Source organism: Denticeps clupeoides, unplaced genomic scaffold (genome assembly GCF_900700375.1).
Source record: "Denticeps clupeoides unplaced genomic scaffold, fDenClu1.1, whole genome shotgun sequence".
Taxonomy (NCBI): Eukaryota; Metazoa; Chordata; class Actinopteri; order Clupeiformes; family Denticipitidae; genus Denticeps; species Denticeps clupeoides.
Window position 1 is genome coordinate 92,214 of NW_021630122.1, and position 20,602 is coordinate 112,815.

At 39.6% G+C, this 20,602-nt stretch overlaps 4 gene segments (V, D, J or C); all 4 read left to right on the top strand.

Annotated features, from left to right (window-relative positions):
• The first annotated feature begins 11,483 nt into the window (after nucleotides 1-11,483).
• LOC114784167 (immunoglobulin heavy variable 3-33-like) lies at nucleotides 11,484-12,002 on the top strand. The segment is given in 2 exon segments: nucleotides 11,484-11,529; nucleotides 11,620-12,002. Coding segments are annotated over 2 exon segments (429 nt in total).
• Nucleotides 12,003-15,711: 3,709 nt separating this feature from the next.
• LOC114784168 (Ig heavy chain V region-like) lies at nucleotides 15,712-16,189 on the top strand. The segment is given in 2 exon segments: nucleotides 15,712-15,768; nucleotides 15,870-16,189. Coding segments are annotated over 2 exon segments (357 nt in total).
• A 328-nt stretch (nucleotides 16,190-16,517) lies between these two features.
• LOC114784186 (immunoglobulin heavy variable 3-53-like) lies at nucleotides 16,518-16,956 on the top strand. The segment is given in 2 exon segments: nucleotides 16,518-16,560; nucleotides 16,637-16,956. Coding segments are annotated over 2 exon segments (363 nt in total).
• Nucleotides 16,957-19,793: 2,837 nt separating this feature from the next.
• On the top strand, nucleotides 19,794-20,532 carry LOC114784169 (Ig heavy chain V region PJ14-like). The segment is given in 3 exon segments: nucleotides 19,794-19,849; nucleotides 19,936-20,257; nucleotides 20,514-20,532. Coding segments are annotated over 3 exon segments (384 nt in total).
• Nucleotides 20,533-20,602: the final 70 nt, after the last annotated feature.

Consider the following 20,602-nt stretch of genomic DNA (forward strand, 5'->3'; position numbering starts at 1 on the left):
GTTGAAAAATGTGCATGTTAGCATGCTAATGCTAGCAAGTTAACATTAAAAATACCAACAGGGCGTGGCCAAGGCTTGTCACACTGAATTTTGTGACGTTTGGAGCATGTTGAAAAGTTTGCATGTTAACATGCTAAATGCTAACATAAAAAATGCTAACAGGGCGTGGCCAAGATGCGAAACGTTAAATTTGGTGAAGTCTGGAGTATGGTAAAAAATGAACGTGTTAGTATGCTAATGCTAGCATGTAGGGCTGAAACGATTATTCGAATAACTCAAAAAATATTTGAGGAAAATTCTTTACCCCAAGGCGTTTAATTGGTCACCAAAGTCCATCTATTATCGTATCGCTCCCGCGGAGCTACACAGTGCGGAGCTGCGCAGCATCGGTATCATTGTTCTACATGGACTGTTTTAACTGACGCGCATTTCAAAGGTTTAAGGAGGCGCGATTTGTTTACGCTGCGTGGACAACGTAGTGCAGTGTATACACTGTAAAACGGACCTGGCTTACCATAATAGTACTTCGTCAAAGCTACGGCACCTTAACCGAAAGAATCCCCAAGCGGACTCTGAGCTTCTACAAGGTATCGTATTTTTATGATTGCTAACTGACATTAGCGATTCTTAGAACGTATATTATTTGTAATTATTTGTGTTATGAGTAGATAGTGACGAGGCATGATAAGACATGACTCATGTAATTCATCCCTCCTCATTTCTCCCTCCTGTGCGCCAAAAACACATGCGCGCACACACACGCACACAAACTCCATACATAAGGTAGTAATAATAAATGCAACAGATGGACAAATCTACATTTAGTAGCATATAGATCTACTTTTGGGAAAGTTTCTAGCATTTGTTGTACATCACATGCACTAAGACAAAATATTCTCTCTCTCTCTCTCGCTCTCTCTATTTTGCACATAACAAAACTTACCTCATCTGGATACAATTGGAAACTGAACTGTATTGTTTACGTTGGATTATAGTTATACTTGAATTGTTTATTTATATATTTTCTTTTTACTTTTTTGTACCTTTATACTTTTTTCACTTTATTCTCAGATTGGCTATAGCAGGGGGTACACCCCTTTTTCCTTTTTTTAATAAAAAACTAAGGACAAATAGGCAACCGATGTTTAATAGATTTTTTTATGTACATCATGAAAGATTTGATTAAATGGGATTAGTTCTGGAGCCAGTAACCCAAAAGTTTAAGCATTGATCTAATAACAGTATTGAGTTTGAATAAAAAAACTTTTTTGTGAGGAATAACAGCCAATTGCTTCCACATTTTAAGAGGATTTTCATGTTGCATAACATACTATTGTTAGAGTGGTTTAAAAAGCAAAAGTTGGAACTTGACAGAATACTTGATTCCAAAATCATTGGATAATTGTAGCCCTACTAGCATGCTAGCATCAAAAATGCTAACAGGGCGTGGTCAAGATATAAATAAAGTGGCCGAAGGACCGGGCAGTCTTAATAATGTGGCTGATTATGCAGGCATCCTAATGAAGTAGCTGGTTTAAGTGCTGGCGATGCTGCTGTATCAGTACCACTTAAAAGAAGCCCCATTTTAAAAATGCTATCAATGCATTCCAATGGGCAAATGACCCTGTTTGAGCGTTAATAGCTTGGCCACGCCCAGTTCGATTGCTTATAAAAGTAATAGCACACCTCATACAATAAAGTACTAATTTTTGATATGTAGCACGCCGGTCTGCGTGCTTCGGTACAACCCGCATTAAGTGCCGAAAAAAAGTCTGAAATAATATATATATATTTTTTGCCCATTGACACTTTTTTGACACGATCTGAACATATGATCAAAAACGTATTCCCAGCACAATAGTAAATGGTCTGTCATACTGACAGGGCCAATAAATTTTTTTTCGCTCATTGACACTCCTAAATTTTCCTAAATTGTGCATGATCCGTAAATCACACAGAGACAAACCATATGTCAAAACGTCGGCCTTGGAGAGATCTCAACATTAAAAACTTTTTTGTATGTCAAACCATCTGGACACAAAGTCCAAAATAGTCCAATTTTGGACTAGAATATATGAACGCTTTCCGAAAACACTTTTTGGGGAATTGCGCGCAGACTGTAAATCCCAGCAAGCCAAGCCATATGTCAAACCATGCGGAACGAAAAGCCACACGACCTGACATGAAAGTTATGTGTGTGCCCTGAACCGTGTCATCACAAATCCTAAGAAACCATTTTTTGCACACTTTTAATAGTTTGGTCACAAATTCTGTAGTCCTCAACAAAGCATCCAATATGTAATTTTGTGCCTTCGGCCTGACCTCTCCAGTTTTTTTTATGCGTTTCAAGGTCTTAGTGTGGCAGCCACAAATGCACAACATGGCCTTTTTTGCTTTTGTCCTAATTTTCAATGTTGTCCTAATTTTGTTTTTGTGCGTTTCATGATCTTAGCCTGGCAGCTTTGAATGTAACACATTTTCAGAAATAAATAAATTGAGACTGGTAGGTTAGAGACTTATAACAAGAGATCATCTGCATAAAGGGACACTCTCACCTCCCGCCCATTCCTAACAATTCCAGTAATCTGTGATAGACCTAAGCGCAATTGAAAGAGCTTCAACTGCAAGCGCAAATAATAATGGGCTTAAGGGGCGACCCTGCCTTGTCGAACAATAGAGGGGGAAATATTCAGATATTATTTGTATTATTTGTTCTAACAGATACTTGCGGTGAGGAGTAAAGTATCCTAATCCATGAAATGAAGTTTGTTTTAAAACCATACCTCCCCAGTGTATGAAAAAGATAGGGCTATTCCACTCTATCAAAAGCCTTTTCAGCATCCAAGAAATAGTGTCTATTTCGGATAAATCCTGTTTGGTCTGCAGGGATGATGCTCGGAAGGGTAGATTCCAGTCTTAAAGCCAACAACTTTGATAACAGTTTAAAATCAGCATTCAACAAGCTGATTGGGGGGTAGGACGAACTTTTTTAAAAGCAGTGAGATGGTGGCTTGTGAAAGGGTTTGAGGAAGGCAGCCAGAGTCAAAAGATTCATTATACATGTCTAGTATAACTTTCTATACTAGTAGAACTCTAGTAGAACTTTCTATAAAATTCACAGGGAAATCCAACATTTTCCGCTTTGTTGAGACATCAGTGCCGATCTAAGTTCTACAATAGTAATTGGTTTCTCTAAATCCTCTAAATCTTAAAAAAATAATACTCAGCAGGAGAAGATGTAAGATCAGAGGATTAAAGAGACATATAAAATTCCTTAAAGGCTTTGTTAATTTCAGAGGTTTTGCCCGATGCTGTTTGAATCTGTAGTATTTGACGGGATGCTGCTGTCTGACGTATCTGGTGTGCCAATAACTTGCTGGCCTTGTCTCCATGTTCATAATAGTTAGATCTGGATTGAAGTGTCATTTCTGTAGCTTGATGTGTCATAAGAGCGTCATACTCTGCTTGCACAGAGAGACGCTCCTTGTATAAGTCTGGGGATTAATTGATGGCATATTCATTATCCAGATGAGAAATATGTTGCAACAACTCAGTCTGTTTGCGCTTTCTACGTTTTTTTCTCATAGCCTTAGTAAGAGATAATCTCCCCCCTTTTATAAACCTTCAGGGTTTCCCACAACAGAGATGCTGATATATCCGGGGTTTTATTCAAGCTAACAAATAAGTCAGTCTGTTGTGAAATGAACTTGTTAAACTCTTAAACTCGGCACTCCTTACACTACGAGTAATAAGTCGCCACGGTGTTCAAGTGTAATTAAATTTCTTGAAAAATATATTAATTAAGATTGATGCATGATCTGATAAAGCAATCATATTTACAGTCTGATATAGATGCGAGTAATCTATTATCCACCAAGAAAAGATCAATACGTGTAAAAGTATTTAGTACGATTACTAAATAAGCACCAGACATCAAAAAAAGCACATTTTTTCATAAAAGATAAAATAACCTTAAGAAGCACAAACTGCAGAAGAAGAGGATTTATAGGATTGTTAAGTCCCCTAAAATTGAGACTAGGAAATTAAATGTTGCCCCCACCTGGCATCGATACAGAATTAGCCTTTGTCATAATTAAACAAAAAAAATAAAGAGGAATGTCATCTCAAAGTAGAACTCTGCAATAAATTGGGAAGTGAAGTGAAAAATAAAATTACCAGCCAAATGGTGCAGAGGAAAAAAAAAAGTCTCACAAGCGTGCATGGAGAGTTCTGAAGGTCCTGGTGATCGTGGACTGAACACGGAACGTTTTTCTTCTCATTTGAGAAAATCTAAAGCTGCTCTCAGACCGAACGTGCTGTGCTCGCCGTGGGGCTCAGCGAAAAAAGTATGTATGTAAGATGATAATATTGCAGATCTCTGGACTTTTTTTAAAAATTATTTTTATATGGCCGCCAGAAAGAAATTATGTTTATCACACAAGTGAGGCAATTTCTTATCAGCCCTTCTACATCCAGGCCCATGTTGGGCCAATAGAATTGCTTTGTACAAATCATGAGCCTCATGAGGCCTTGGTGAGCCTCATGTCCGATCTCCAATGCTTGCTTAACCATTGCTCTTGGTAACTTGACACTATACCGTGTCCTCTCAGAACAAGACCATCATGTGTGTTCAGTTCTCCTGAACATGTGCTATAAGGCGTCAATTCCTCTGCGATTGGTGTTGACCAATCATGTCTCCACAATTATTCTTTGCCACTTGCTGTGTTATGTCTTCAAGGTTCGTGGCTTGTACCCCCTGCTACACTGGATTTTCCAGTGTAGGTGTTCTATCCTGTAATCGTATGCTTGAAGTCTCTACTTGTGGTGAAAGTGCTGCTTTCTCTGGGTACACTATGTACATGATGCATTTTCTACATTTCTGTCTTTAATTTGACACTTTTTCTTTCTGCTTGTGCGTTCTTTTTCTTCTTGATACTTCGCTGTTTTAGCATTCATCTGCAATGTGAGTGTTCATTCCACATATGTAACACTGGGTGTCGCTCTTGGCTTTTTTTGAGGATGGTGCAGTCATTGAAGCTGAAGTTGAGCTTTATTGTCGTTTCAGCTATATACGTGTTAGACAGTACATAAATAAAGTTAAATAATGTTTCTCCAGAACCTGGTGCTACAAGTAACATTTAAACAATTAGTCACAGTTACACACTTACAAAGTGCACAAATGCGACGGTCAAACTACATAAAGGCAACACAGACAGTGCAAGAGTAACATTTAACAAAAAAAAAATCATGTAGACAACAATGAGACAGATTCATTTACCAGCTAAACAGGTAAAATGAATAATAAACGTGCGAACTATTTTTATTAGATAATATTGCAAATAGGTAGTGAAAGTGAAGCGATTGTCATTGTGATCTGTCAACAATCATCTCCTTCGATTTGTCCACGTTCAGAAATAGATTGTTGACCTTACACTAGTCCATCAGTCATTGCACCTCCTCTCTGTACGCTGACTCATCAAGACAAGGCAGGGACATCAAAGTAAAAATCCTGATCGGTCTGTCGGAACTTTTTGGGATTTCTCTTGAGGGCTAAGCCTCTTCTCTTTTCCCCCTCCACCCCCAGATTTCTTTTTCTCTCCTTGTTTCCATTTAAAAGCCGGGGATTTCTGCCCCTTCGGGAGCGGTGACATTTTAGTGAACTCGGTGTGCGAACTTGATGCGATCTTGACCTGGCAACTTATATAGTTTTTGAGATCTGGCAACCGCCACATTCCTGCTGGCAAGTTTATGTCGATCCTACTTTATTTCCCTTTTTTGGCCACCGCGCCATTATTTATTTGTATTTATTGTTTATTTTATTATAAAACCCATTTCCCAGCATGTCCCGCCTCTGCGCTTCCCTCCCCCTTCAGAAACTGTTAATTCTCGTAACCTCTATTGCGCCATGTCTCTTTCATGCCGGGTAAATCAGATGAGTGTGTTTAATACAGTGCCATATTGCTTTACAAATGTTGACCTTCGACATGATCATTATAATATAGTGGATGTTGTTATGGTAAGCATTATGAAGTGATTAAGGATGTGTAAATAATAATTGGCAAAGGAAGTTGGAGGATTAGCGTTATTAGAATATTAGAATAAAATAAAGCAAAGTAATGTGGTTAGAAGAACACACGGATCCCACGTCCACATGGATCCATCCCTTTCCTTTGTTTCATGACATTCTTGTCCTATATTTATGGTCAGTTTAGATATCATACTATCCAAATTCAATTTTGAATTCAGTTTTTTTGCATTTTTTGCATGTTTTGTTGCAATATGCAACTGGGAGCTGGTCTTCTGTGCAGTAAATATGCACGTCTGTATGTGTATAAGAATTGCATGCAGTAGGCGGAAAGAAGTATGAAAAAATAAATAGAAACAAATGAAACAAATCCAAACAGAAATAAATGGATCAATAAATGAATTTGCATAAATAAGATCAGATAAAATGCAGAGGTGGTGAACCAGGAGGGATCTGCTGGTTTCTCTTCTTCATTCTAATCAGATGTCTTAACAGCTGCCTGAAATGTCACCAATGATATTTACATGTTGGTTTCTGTCTCATTCTCGAGTGTCATAGGCTGCTTTTTTTGCATGATACATCTGTTGTGTTTGATGACCTCGTTGCAAGAACCTAATATGGACATTTCATTGGTTTTCAAATCAAAATTTGCCTTTTGATTTCAGTTTCATTTTCAAGCCTCAGAACACACACATTTTGCATGAATTCTAATATTTGTGTTTGGTGACCTTTGAATAAACTGTTCTATACTGTTCTTACAAAGATCAAGTACAGTTTATTGACGTTTGTTTCTGTCTAGACTTAAGTTATTAGCTTTATTGAAATTAAATAAAGAGAAACAATATAGATCCTTGATCATTTCAATGAATGTGACCTTATCAGTTCAACACACAAAAAAAAAGATTTTCATAGGAATATAAGGTACTAAAATCTAGGTTACATATCTAATTCATCATATTTTTCTATTCTCTAGATTTTATTTTTATAATTTATACAAATCTAAATGTATAATATTTAATATATTTTGACAACAACAACCAGAATAATCATAATTTTGCATTACTATTTTTACTACTACTCATTTTGTAATGCAGCAGAAGAAAGAAAAAGAAAAGCGAGAAGTTCTGATTGGGTGGTAGTAACCTAGTAACACACTCGCCTGTGAACCAGAAGACCCAGGTTCTAATCCCACTTACTACCATTGTGTCCCTGAGCAAGACACTTAACCCTAAATTGCTCCAGGGGGGGCTGTCCCTACTGATTGTAAGTCACTCTGGAGAAGGGTGATAAATGCTGTAAATGTAAGTTCTGCTAAAGTCAAAAGAGGATGAACCTGCGGGGTCATGGGAGATTACTCAGCATTTTATTTATCATGAATAAAACATGTTGATTTGATGTGAATGTTAACAAGTCTAAATTTCAGATCTACACTAGATTCAACAATCTTCTCTGGTCCATATAGTGGCTTTGATGTTCCAGACATAGGCCATCAACAACAACAACATTTATTTCTTATATAGCCCAAAATTTACATTTACATTTATGGCATTTATCAGACACCCTTATCCAGAACGACTTACAATCAGTAGTTACAGGGACAGTTTCCCTGGAGCAACTTAGGGTTAAGTGTCTTGCTCAGGGACACAATGGTAGTAAGTGGGATTTGAACCTGGCTCTTCTGGTTCATAGTCGAGTGTGTTACCCACTAGGCTACTACCTACTACCACTACCACCTAAAATCACATACAGTATGTCTCAATGGGCTTTGACAAGGCCTACAATTGACACCCCCCACACTTGACCCTTCTGCACACAAGGAAAAACTCCACAGAAATAAACTCTAGGAGAGACAAAAAAAAAGAAAGGAAGAAACGTTGGGAAGGGGTGATACAGAGAGGGACCCCCTTCCAGGGTAGAGTGAGCCTGCAAATTGTGTCAGTGCAGGGCAGGTGATGGTTTGTCCAATAAGAGAAAAAAAAAAGTCCTACAGTTGTAGGGTTGTAGTCCAGAATGTAGTCCAGTGTCATGGTCTAGATTACGTGTCCATTATGGTGTTACTGGTCCATTTGAAGATCCCTGAAGCTGTAGTTGTAACGGTGGTGGTGGCTGTGGTGACCCTCTGGTTCGTTTCATGCTATGTCCTCGTTTAGCAGTTGTCAGGAACCAGGATTATTTGCTTGACTCTTCACTGGAGAGTCAGGTGACAGCCAAGATGCAGATGTGAGCCAGAAGTTCCAATTTTTTTCTTTCTCTGATAGACTTTTTTAATAAGAGAGATGAGACTGATACTTAATTTTTTATCTTTTACATTCTGTAGAGATAATTTCACAGAATAACTAAAAAAACATTCATTCGGTTGGATGTAAAAGTGTTCAGACGTAAGCGACTAGTGACTAGAAGTGAAACAGGATGCACCTGCTCATGTAAAACTGCCATGATTTACACTCCAAATGTGCTCTGATGCGTTCTTTTATTTTTTGAAAAGGGTCAGGGGAGCTTTCAAGTTCATCATATCGTTTGTCTGATTAAATTCTCAAATAAATGATTTAGGAGCATTTATGGGCTTCTAAAGTCCTCAGAAGATCTACATCACTCCTTTGTCCTTTGTTTGACTGATAATGTTCCCACAATGTACAATTACAAAAAAGAAGAATGTAATGTAAAACCTGAAAGCTTTCCTGCTATTAGATCATGTGGATATGAAATAGAACTAAAATAAATAATTTTTTTATAAATTATTTTAAAATAAGTATTTTGGTCATTTTTTTAATGTGCTTTAGTGTACCTGCATGATAGATTTTTACCCTCATGTTGTATGTCACGTAGCTTTATAATTTTATAAAAGGCTACTTAATCAAAAGGAGATTCTGGAGGTGACATATTTACATCTAGTGTATATGAGGTTGAATCTGTTCACTTTTTATTGCTCAGTTTATTGAATAAATCCCACAGATTCTGTTAACCTGTTCGAATCAAAAGTCACTGTCAAATTGTCATTACTATTGTACTTCTGTAATTATTGTTTTTAGTCCTGTTTATGAGGTGTCAGAATACGAAAATGAATTATTATCGTCACCTTGGGACTTCATCTAGTCACAGACAATCAGATGGTTCGAGGGCCATGAAGAAAGGACCATAAAGATTTCAACATAAACTTCGCTGGAACTAAGAGAACCAGACCACAGCTGAGAATAAAATGTGAAATGGAGTTCATACCGAGGGACCTGAGAAGATGAACCAGTACTTGATTTGGGGCATTAAAAAAAAAAAAATTAAAGAAACTTGTCTTCTCCTGTCTCCTCCTCCTCCTTGACCTCCCATGTAAATGAGTCCTGTGTCTCCATGCTGTATTTATGTGGTTCAGCCGTGAGTTCACATCAACACCCGCAGGATGAAGATAACCCTCTGCTTTCTGTTTCTCTGGCTCCCAAGTACGTTTCTGAGACGTTGCAGAAGCTCTATCTTGTATGCTTTGTATACAGAGAGTGTGAATATGTGCCTTGTGTTTTTATTAGGTGCAAAATGCCAGAGTCTAGAGTCAATTCCCTCCAGCGCAGTTGTGAAAAAGCCTGGAGAGACGTTCAGCATTTCATGTAAAGCAGTCGCCTATAACTTTGGTAGCTACGGCATGAGTTGGGTCCGGCAATCGTCTGGATTGGGCACATCAACACGAACAACGGCAACACGAACTATGTCAAGGAGTTGGAGGGAAGAATTTCGATTACGAAGGACAACTCAATAGGCGTGGCGTCTCTGCATCTGTCTGGCCTGGTAGAAGATGACTCTGCTGTCTATCGCTGTGCAAGACTCGCACTGTGTGAGAACGACGTGGTGCAGCTGTACAAAAACCTCACACCCCTGTACTACATCAGCACTATTTCTCCAGCTATAACTCCAACACCACACAATATCAACCATAAGCAACAACAAAAACAGCCTTTGATGATGACAACAGTGAACAAAGCAGCCATGAAGGTAAAAAGAGGCGACTCTGAAAAAACAGATTCATCAAACATACTTCACTTTCTCCTGATACAACAAATACTAAATATGTTTCTTGCATTCGATTAATTAAAAGGGTTCCATCTTATTCTGCACAACCACCACAGAGTAGGTTCTATACGTTTGACTAGTAGTGTATACTATTACGTCATATTACCCGCTAATGTTCCATTTATGGGAAATATGATTGCAGTTTCATAGAAGTGTAGGATTTTTGTCATTTTTAAATAACTAGATAAACATACACATTTTGGGTCCTTAAGTGTCACAATGTAGTCTAATTGCATCCAGCATATTCTGTTCACACAAGATGATTACAAATGTTGACTTTAAAAAACTAATTAAAGTGAAAGTGAAGCACAGGACACACAACAAATGTGTACTGCTGAGCTGCAGTACACAAGCAAAATGAGGAACAAAAATCACCAAGGACCAAAAGCATTTCTTCAGTAGAGCTGTCTGTGCTGAGGCAGGACGACTCGGTGATGGGACACGGTGACTCCGACTGTGATCTCCAGAGAGGGTCCCTGCGAGCCGTTGGTGTCAATTCCAGTTTCATTCCGCCCAGTCTTCACACGACAGAACATGCCGATGATGCTCCTGCCCTCTTATTTTAATTCTTAGCTACAGGTTCAGTGCCACTGGAAAAACATGCCCTGTGTGATAATCAAACTCATATTAGCATTCATATTGTGAGACCGATAAGCTACCTACAACAATGAATCTAATAAATTGATATCAATAAATAACTTTTTTATTTTTTGGATATTTTATTTTTTATGCAATCTGGAGCAGCATCTTAGTTTAGCTCAGGATGGAAAATAGCTGCAGATCAGAGGTTCAGAGGTGGAGAACAAAATAGGCCTGAAAGGCTTGAAATGTGTTTCCTGTCCTTCCCCCATCTGTCTATCCGCTGGTTTAACCGCCGCCTCGCTAGTGCTCATGGGAGTTGTGAGTGTCTGCTGGTCTCAGCAGAAAAATACCTCAAGGAGTTCAGCTGATCCCCAACACTTCCAGTAGGTGTCAGTACAACACAACCAAATAGATCCAAAACACTCATCCAAAATTGTCATCTTGTTCTGTCTAAACTATTGGATTAGGTACTGAGTTGTTAATTCATACATTTATTTATCGGTGAACAAATAACCTTCTGATAGTTGGTAACCCTACATATTAATAATAATCATGTGCTTATGATCTTGTTCAGGCAATAAAAATAATAGTCGTCCATTAAATTATACATAATTTTTTGGGAATCTTCCACATCAGCTTTCCAGGTTCTGTATCTTTCTGCTTGGATTGTGCAACGTTGATTGAATCCTCCTCAGAAGGAATGTACATGTGTGGTAGCACCAGATGTTGCTCGTATTCCTTGCACCGCTATGCAAATACGATGAGTGAAACCAGTTCTTATGTGTGTCTGAGCTTCAGCCAAATTGACATCAGTGGCCTCAGGATGGTGAACAAACTCTCCTTTCTGCTGCTCTTCCTCACAGCCCCCTGTGAGTTGAACTAATGCGTGTTATTTAGATTCGTGAATCGGGTTTTTGTACATGAGTTTTCCTGAGACCCTCTCTTTTTCTTTCCAACAGGTGTGAAATGTCAGAGTCTGGAGTCCATCCCCTCCAGCGCAGTCATGAAAAAGCCTGGAGAAACTCTCAGTCTCTCCTGTAAAGGTTCTGGATTTGCGTTTAGTAGCTCCGGCATGCACTGGGTCAGACAGCCGACTGGGAAAGCTCTGGAATGGATGGGGGCTATCTGGTACGATGCAAGTAGAACCATTTATGCCAAAAGTGTTGAAGGACGAACAGAAATCACCAGAGACAATAACAACCACATGGTCTACCTGAAACTGTCTGGTTTGAAAGCGGAGGACTCTGCAGTTTATTTCTGTACCAGAAAGCACAGTGACTCAGTGTGGGGCGTGCTCGTACAAAATCTCTCTCACCCATTTGTGTCGCTCTCACTCAACTGAGTTTTCCTTTTCTTCTCCCGCTGCGGTTCTTGTCATAGTCATGATGGTAAAACAACCCGAGATTAAAGATTGAACATGCTTTCTTTTCGAATAAGGACATAATGGTCATTCATACAGGCTGCAGTCCAGCAAGTTCATCAGATTTTTACTCATCCAGAGTGACAGGCCTCTAATCGCATAATGGAAATGAGCTGCAGAGCAGAACTAAAACACAGTTTGAAAAATATTTCCTGTCCGGCAGTACTGGTTTAACCGACACCTTGCTGGTGCTCATGGGAGTTCTTGTGCATAGTCTCCATCAAAACAAACAAGAAAAACACTAATTTCACAGTTTCCAGTTTCTACAGTGTGAGTTCAGGAAGAGCTGAAAATGTCATTTTGTCTAAACTTTATCAAATATCGATCCAATGACCCTCTTTCGTTATGTTGTAAATGCATTAAATAATTCTCTGATGTTTTTCTGTGTATATATTTATGTAAACTGTTTGTAATCTTACATGAGTCTGTCTGGATTGATTCAGAGGGACACAGCCATGTATTTCTGTGCACAACAGCCACAGTGTGATTAGAAAAAAACACTCAGAATATTAATACATGGTCAACACCCACGGTGTCTAGTATAAATAGCAATTTATATTGCTTATCTATCTGTTATTCGATCAAAAGTAGAATGTAAGCAAGTAGGAATTTGATGATCATTGTTTTATGAAGGTGAACTTGATGTCATATTGTCTAACCTTTTCATTTATTATATTTAATATTAATTATTGTATTTATATTTTATTTTATTATTTAAATGTATAATTTATTGTTATTAATTTATATATTTTGAAGGTTTAAACTGATATTTGTGCACACTGAACTCCATTAGTTCTGATTTTACAAATCACATTAAATATCCAATTAGCATTATCAATGCATAAGGAAGAAGCACCTTACTCAAAAACTCTCGTTGCTCCAGAGTTGTCTTGTATGTGTGATATGATGTGTTTAAAATTTCCAGTGGATTATGTATATCGTTATATTTTCTATACAAAATTTACAGATTTCTATTGATAGGCTTGCTGTTGCATATGGGCAAAGATAATAGTAATCATTATTATATTTATTTTGACGCTCATTCAGCAGCGTTTGCATGACTGTGAAATGCAAATGAGTATTACTGTGGCTTTAATTGGCTTCCCTCAGTATCCGCATGAGGTCACAGACCAACACTGTGGTGCTGTACGACTGGAAGAAGCAACATGAGTCTGACTATTTTTATGCTTCTGAGCAATCTTCCATGTGAGTGGATAGAAATGTATTATAATGTCTATAGGTGATAATGTGACATTAAATATTTTATATATTTAAATATATTTTTTTAAATATATTTCTCCAATTCATTTTTTTATCTAAACCAGATTTGTACAGCATTACTTTGACCTCTTCTGCTGCTCAAATCAAGTCTCCCGGCGACTCAGTGAAAATATCCTGCCAGGTGTCTGGTTATGCCCTCACAGACTACGGAACGTCCTGGATCCGTCAGGCGCCAGCACAAGCCCTGCAATGGATCGGGATCATATGGGGCGGAGGAGGCATTAACTATGGAAGCTCCTTCAAGGGCCGCTTCACCATCTCCAGAGACAGCAGCAACGTGCTGTATTTAGACATCAGCCGCCTGGAGGCCGGGGACACTGCAGTTTATTACTGTGCTAGCAGACACAGTGGTGCAGATGGGAGGGAGGGACGTTCAAAAACCGCACTTCCCCATACAACAATCACGGCATAATCTGAAAAAAAAAAGTCTTAAAATGTATTTCATAGGATGTGGAAGAGAATTGTGAACAGTAATAATAGCAACGGTAAAAAATGGTAGTGTGTAGTGTGAAGATGAATCAAATTGGATGGAAAAAATTCATGTATTGAAAAAAAAATGTAGAATTCTCACTGGCTCACATCAAAGTGCTGTATCCTGTTATCTGAAGAACCTGGAATGACCAAGAAATACAATCAATGTGCATTTTTTTTTGTAGACCTGCTCCCTTAATTCAGTCTTGAAGAGAACACCACATGAAACATTTAGCAGGATCTGAGGTGTTTTAAGTACATGTGGCATGAACCAGAAATTGCTTTTTAAAAACAAATCAGTTTCACAGCGGGAAAAACTTAAAAAAAATATCCATGTTTTTAAAATAATATAAAAAAACATTATTCAAATATTGTTTAAGAATCACATCAAGGTACTTTTGAGGTTAAGTTGACAGGCCGGAGGTCTGATAAAAGAGAGGTTGTGCCATGCTGGTGCTATGAAATAATACCACAAATTCACACCTCTTGTTCCTTTGGCTAAATGCAAAAATGAAGTTCTGGTTGCTTTTTAAAAAGATCTGTAATGTAAAATCTGGAAAAACTCAGCAGCAGCACACTGACCAGCTCACCCTTCACAAAGCAATGATTTAAAAAAAAAAACATAAACTGACATTTATCAAGATCAATAAATGTTTTTCCCTCAGTGCATTTTACAGAGGTAGAATCTATTACAGTTTACATTAAGCAAGATACTGAGAAGAGATCATTACAAACCCCTTGGCACCGCATCATGCACTTATATGGCACCGTGTCCTGTGAGATTTTATTTCCTTTTTTAAACAAATGTACAGATATTTGTTCTCTTCATATTTAATAATGAATCCTAATTTATTTTACAGGGGTGGAATGTGACATTGAGCACAAACAGTCGAGCTGGTTGGTTATAAAGCCAGGAGAGACTGTGAGTATTACCTGTACGGTGACTGGAGCATCGATTACAGACAGCAGCAGCTACTATGGAACAGGCTGGATCAGACAACCAGCAGGAAAAGCCCTGGAGTGGATAAATAACATCTACTATGATGATGACACACGTCATAAAGATTCTCTAAAAAACAAGTTCTCGGTCTCCAGAGACACGTCTAGTAACACAGTGACTCTGACAGGGAACCGTCTGCAGACTGAAGACTCGGCTGTTTATTACTGCGCTCGATACCCACAGTCACACAAAGCAGCAGAAACTCGAACCCAAAACACCACACAGATCATGTTCTCAACTCATATCAGGTTCCTGGAAAAAACAGGTTTTACTATTAGGACATGTGTATAGTATTCTTTAAAAATATTAATATAATACATTATATTAGAGGAACAATCTCCACCTGAACGTCAGCAAGACAAAAGAGTTGATAGTGGACTTTAGTACCAAGCAGAAGAGGACCTACCAGACCCCTGTTATCAACAGGAGCCCAGTGGAGAGAGTGGACAGCTTCCGTTACCTCGGTGTTAACATCACGCAGGACCTGTCATGGTCCTGTCACATCAACACCATGGTGAAAAAGGCCCGGCAGCGTCTCTACCACCTCAGACGCCGGAGAGACTTTAGACTGCCCTCCAAGGTGCTCAGGAACTTCTACTCCTGCACCATAGAGAGCATCCTGAAAGCACAACATGTAAAGTAAATTCCAGGTGAGTTTGGAGGTAAAAGACGTGTACATGTGTGTCCTGAAGACAACGTTCAGGCTCCACTGTTCCAGCAGGTTGTTATAAAGAGAAAAGTGTGAACGCAGGTTCCTCCATGCAGCGTCTCTATGCAAATAAATCTGACCTCTCCCCTCCCATCCTTAATACCGGCCTTCTTGTGTCCAGTATAAGACGCGAGTGAATCAGAGAGGTGAGAGAAGAGCGGCGACCAGCGTCTCGATTTCAACACAAATCATGTTCTCTGTGTTCCTGCTGCTGCTGCTGGCATCCTGTGAGCTGAACACAGAACCAACAAGCATCATCACATCAGTCAGGTTTACAACAGAGGCGGCTGAATTAACACTCCACTGACGCTCTTGTCTCTGTTTGTAGGTGTGGACGGTCAAGTTGTCCTCACACAGTCCCAGCAGCCAGTGGTCGTGTCTCCAGGTGGAAGTCACAAGTTGACCTGTGCCTGCAGTGGCTTTTCTCTGAGTGGAACGAACATGTACTGGATCCGTCAAGATCCTGGAAAAGGGCTTGAATGGATTATTTATTATTATTCTGATAGTGACAGGAGCTCAGCAGCAGCAGTTCAAGGCCGATTCACAGCATCCAAGGACAGCAGTAATTTCTACCTGAATATGAACCAGCTGAAGACTGAGGACACTGCCGTGTATTACTGCGCTAGAGACACACTGTGTGGAAAATAATATGACCAGACGTACAAAAACCCTCACAGAGAAAGAGGGAACTGAGCACCTGGCGAGAGAAAAAGCTCATAACGGCTTGAATAAGCATTAAGCAAGAAAATATTTATACTTTATATGAGTCCAATTATACAGAAAAATAAAGATTTTAAATTTGGGTTCAGAACACAATGACTTTGGTCCATTAAGTTGCTCTGATTTGTTTAAAGGAACAAGGAAAAGAGTTTTAACTACTAGCAAATTTGCATATGCAAAATAAAGGCGGATCATTGTATAGATAATCCCTGAACAAATGGTGTCCAGTCATCTGAGGACATCTTCAGCACAAACCATGTTCCCCACATTTCTGCTGCTGCTGTTATCAGCTGCTCGCTGTGAGTTCTGGTTGTGGGAGCAGGGAAGTCCTTTATGATTCTGTATATATATATTCTGAATATTTCTTTTTTCCAGATGTAGAATGTAACGTTGAACTCACACAACCGACCTCTGTGATGAAACAGCCTGGAGATACACTGAGCCTCTCCTGTAAGGTGTCTGGATATTCACTGTCTGATGGCTGCTGTTGTACAGACTGGATACGACAGCAGGCAGGGAAAAGTCTGGAATGGGTTGGAAGAATATGCTCTGGTGACGGCACAGCTTACAACAGTAAACTGAATAACAGGTTCAGCATCAGCCAAGTCAAGTCCAGCAACACATTAACTCTACATGGGAACCGTCTCCAGACTGAAGACTCCGCTGTTTATTACTGCGCTCGATACCCACAGTGATAAAAACAAGCAGCAGCCTGAACAAAAACTCAGCATGTTGCATATGAAGACATTTAAAAAAAAAACCCAAATAAATATTGTACTAATAACTATACAGCTGATAAATTGTCTCTGTATTTTTCCGGGGTTAATAACACCAGATCTGAAAATAGATAAATAATTAAAAATGTAACTGTACCCCAGAATATATAAATCCTGCCTGTTCAATCATCTATTTAAAATCAATCCACATGTTAAAACTATTATTGTCTTGCTGCAGGGATCCTAAAAACAGAAATAAAAAAGTCTCCTTTCCTCTTTACCTGATGGTACAGATGCTGCCATTTCCTGCAGTTACACTTGGTGGCGCTGTAATGTAACTTGTGAAACTGGTCTCTAGCAGATCTTCTACAGCCGCTGCTGCTTCAGTAGATGAACGAATGCAAATCCTCCCTCTCTCCCAATAAAAGGCCCAGTGGCTCTGACCCCTCAGAAGCACCTGATCTCCAGTTTCAGCCCAAACCATGTTCCCTGCTGCTCTCCTGCTGCTCGCCGTGTCCTGTGAGATTTTATTTCCTTTTTTAAACAAATGTACAGATATTTGTTCTCTTCATATTTAATAATGAATCCTAATTTCTTTTACAGGGGTGGAATGTGACATTGAGCACAAACAGTCGAGCTGGTTGGTTATAAAGCCAGGAGAGACTGTGAGTATTACCTGTACTGTGACTGGAGCATCGATTACAGACAGCAGCAGCTACCTTGGAACAGGCTGGATCAGACAACCAGCAGGAAAAGCCCTGGAGTGGATAAATCACATCTACTATGATGGCAGCACAAATCATAAAGATTCTCTAAAAAACAAGTTCTCGGTCTCCAGAGACACGTCTAGTAACACAGTGACTCTGACTGGGAACCGTCTGCAGACTGAAGACGCCTCTGTTTATTACTGCGCTCGATTGAGACCCACAGTGGTAAAAACAAGCAGCAGTCTGAACAAAAAACTCAGCATGTTGCATATGAAGACATTTCCAAAAAAACGAAATAAATATTGTACTAATAACTATACAGCTGATACATTTTCTCTGTATTTTTCCGGGGTTAATAACACCAGATCTGAAAATAGATAAATAATTTAAAAGGTAATTGTACCCCAGAAAATATAATTCTGCCTCTTAACACTAGAACTCCCAGAGATTTGGCCCTATCCCCCTAGCTCTACCAGAGAGGGGCTATTTGGCCCGGTTGTTTTTACCTAATATCCTTAATCATGTGTGAACGGTTGCCTTTGTTCTGCAAATTTGGCAATTTGAATGCCAACAGTTCATTGACAGACATGTCCCAATCTGCTTCAATCTTGCGGCCATGCTCAACTGTACATTTTCTTATGGTGTGAAGGATGTCCCAACTCATCAAAAACAAGTGATTTTTGACAGTTCTTCTGTTGGCTCTCCATCACATGTATATGTTTCTAATTGACTGTGAAGGAGCGTCCTCCCTACTTCTTCAACCCACACTGCGCCATCTTTTGCCGTCTCATACTTGGAGTCTTTCTGTGTGGTCTGTGTCTGCAGCCGACCTTTCTTCGGAGGAGGACTTCTACTCTCTAACCCGGGACACATCTCATCACCTGAACACATGTCAGAGTCCGAACTCTCTTGCAAGTGAATGGATACTTCCCCACCATCCAAGTCACAGGAGTCCATGTTTTGCAGCAGAGCCAAAGCCTCGGCTGCAGTGTAATCTCTTGGCATCTTTGCGGCTTGTTTGTACCCGTAACCATACCACAGCCATGCGTGAAGTACTTTAGCACTAGATTTATCTAGTTTTTTTCTTCTGGTGAGAGTCCCGAGGTGTTTGTCAGTAGCTGTATTTTAAAACATGCTGGACTTGGTGGTGGCAAATTCCTACATTCTGTACAGGGTGGGAAAGCAAAAGAAGATTCTTTTAGAGTCTTCTAGCCAAGGAACTCCATTGCCGCCTTGTGCAGCAAAAGGCAATGTTGACAGATATGAAGGCTGCTGCTGTGCCAGGACTTGTATGGACAACTCAGTGCCAGGTACAAGAGAACTGCACCAGAAATCGCAGCAGGTTTACCTGTGCAAAGTGTTACAAACTCACTTGCACCAATTGCAGGGACAATTGTCACTGGGTCTGCAAATGCTGCAGGAGTTTGAAAATGTCGATCTTTTTTAATAAATAAAACAGACTTGTGTTTCCAAATATTTTGTGAAAGTGAGTCTATCATATTTACAGGTCAGTCGGTGTGTGGGATATTTTGTATAGATATGGCAGACTTTTGTGAAGCCTTCCATGTCATACTCAGAGGTTTGGCATGCCTTCGATTTCAGCTATTCCGAGTAAAAAAAAGCAAATGTGCCAGGCCTCACAGGTAATGGGTTTTTCATGTAATGGGGGGATGGGGAGTGACACCTTCCAATGGGCCATCAATTTACAAATGAATGGGAACCAATTGTCTGTGATTGAGTCCTTAGTTTCAAATCAAGGGGCCATTTGGTCTCCGTTCTCTGGTACGACTGAGGGGGTCAGAAAAACCTGGGAGTCCTAGTGTTAAATCATCTGTTTAAAATCAATTCACATGTTAAAACTATTATTGTCTGGCTGCAGAGATCCTAAAACAGAAATAAAAAAGTCCCCTTTCTTCTCTACCTGCTGGTACAGATGCTGCCATTTCCTGCAGCAGCACATGGTGGCGCTCTGATGTCATTTGTGAAACTGGTCTCTAGAAGATCTTCTACAGCTGCTGCTGCTTCAGTAGATGAATGAATGCAAATCCTCCCTCCCTCCCAATAAAAGGCCCAGTGGCTCTGACCCCTCAGAAGCTCCTGATCTCCAGTTTCAGCCCAAACCATGTTCCCTGCTGCTCTCCTGCTGCTGCTGCTCACCGTGTCCTGTGAGATTTTATTTTCCTTTTTTTAAACAAATGCACAGATATTTGTTCTCTTCACATTTAATAATGAATCCTAATTTCTTTTACAGGCGTGGAATGTGGCATTGAGCTAAAACAGTCGAGCTGGTTGGTTATAAAGCCAGGAGAGACTGTAAGTATTACCTGTACGGTGACTGGAGCATCGATTACAGACAGCAGCAGCTACTATGGAACAGGCTGGATCAGACAACCAGCAGGAAAAGCCCTGGAGTGGATAAATAACATCTACTATAGCGGGAACAATGATGCTAAAGAGTCTCTAAAGAACAAGTTCTCGGTCTCCAGAGACACGTCTAGTAACACAGTGACTCTGACTGGGAACCGTCTGCAGACTGAAGACTCGGCTGTTTATTACTGCGCTCGATACCCACAGTCACACAAAGCAGCAGAAACTCGAACAAAAAAACACCACACAGATCATGATCACAATTCATATCAGGTTCCTGGAAAATACTTTAATACTTTAACTATTTACATACAGATGGGGACCAGAAACCATGCACCGAAATGTTTTATATCACAAATGACCTTTTAAAAAAATGGAAATATTTGATAAAGGCCTTATAATTATGAAATAGTAAAATTTAAGTTAGAAAAAATCGAATATCTTAATACTGCTGAATTACAGTGGGGCAGTGGTGGCCTAGCGGTTAAGGAAGTGGCCCCATAACCAGAAGGTTGCCGGATTGAATTCCAATCCGTCAAGGTGCCACTGAG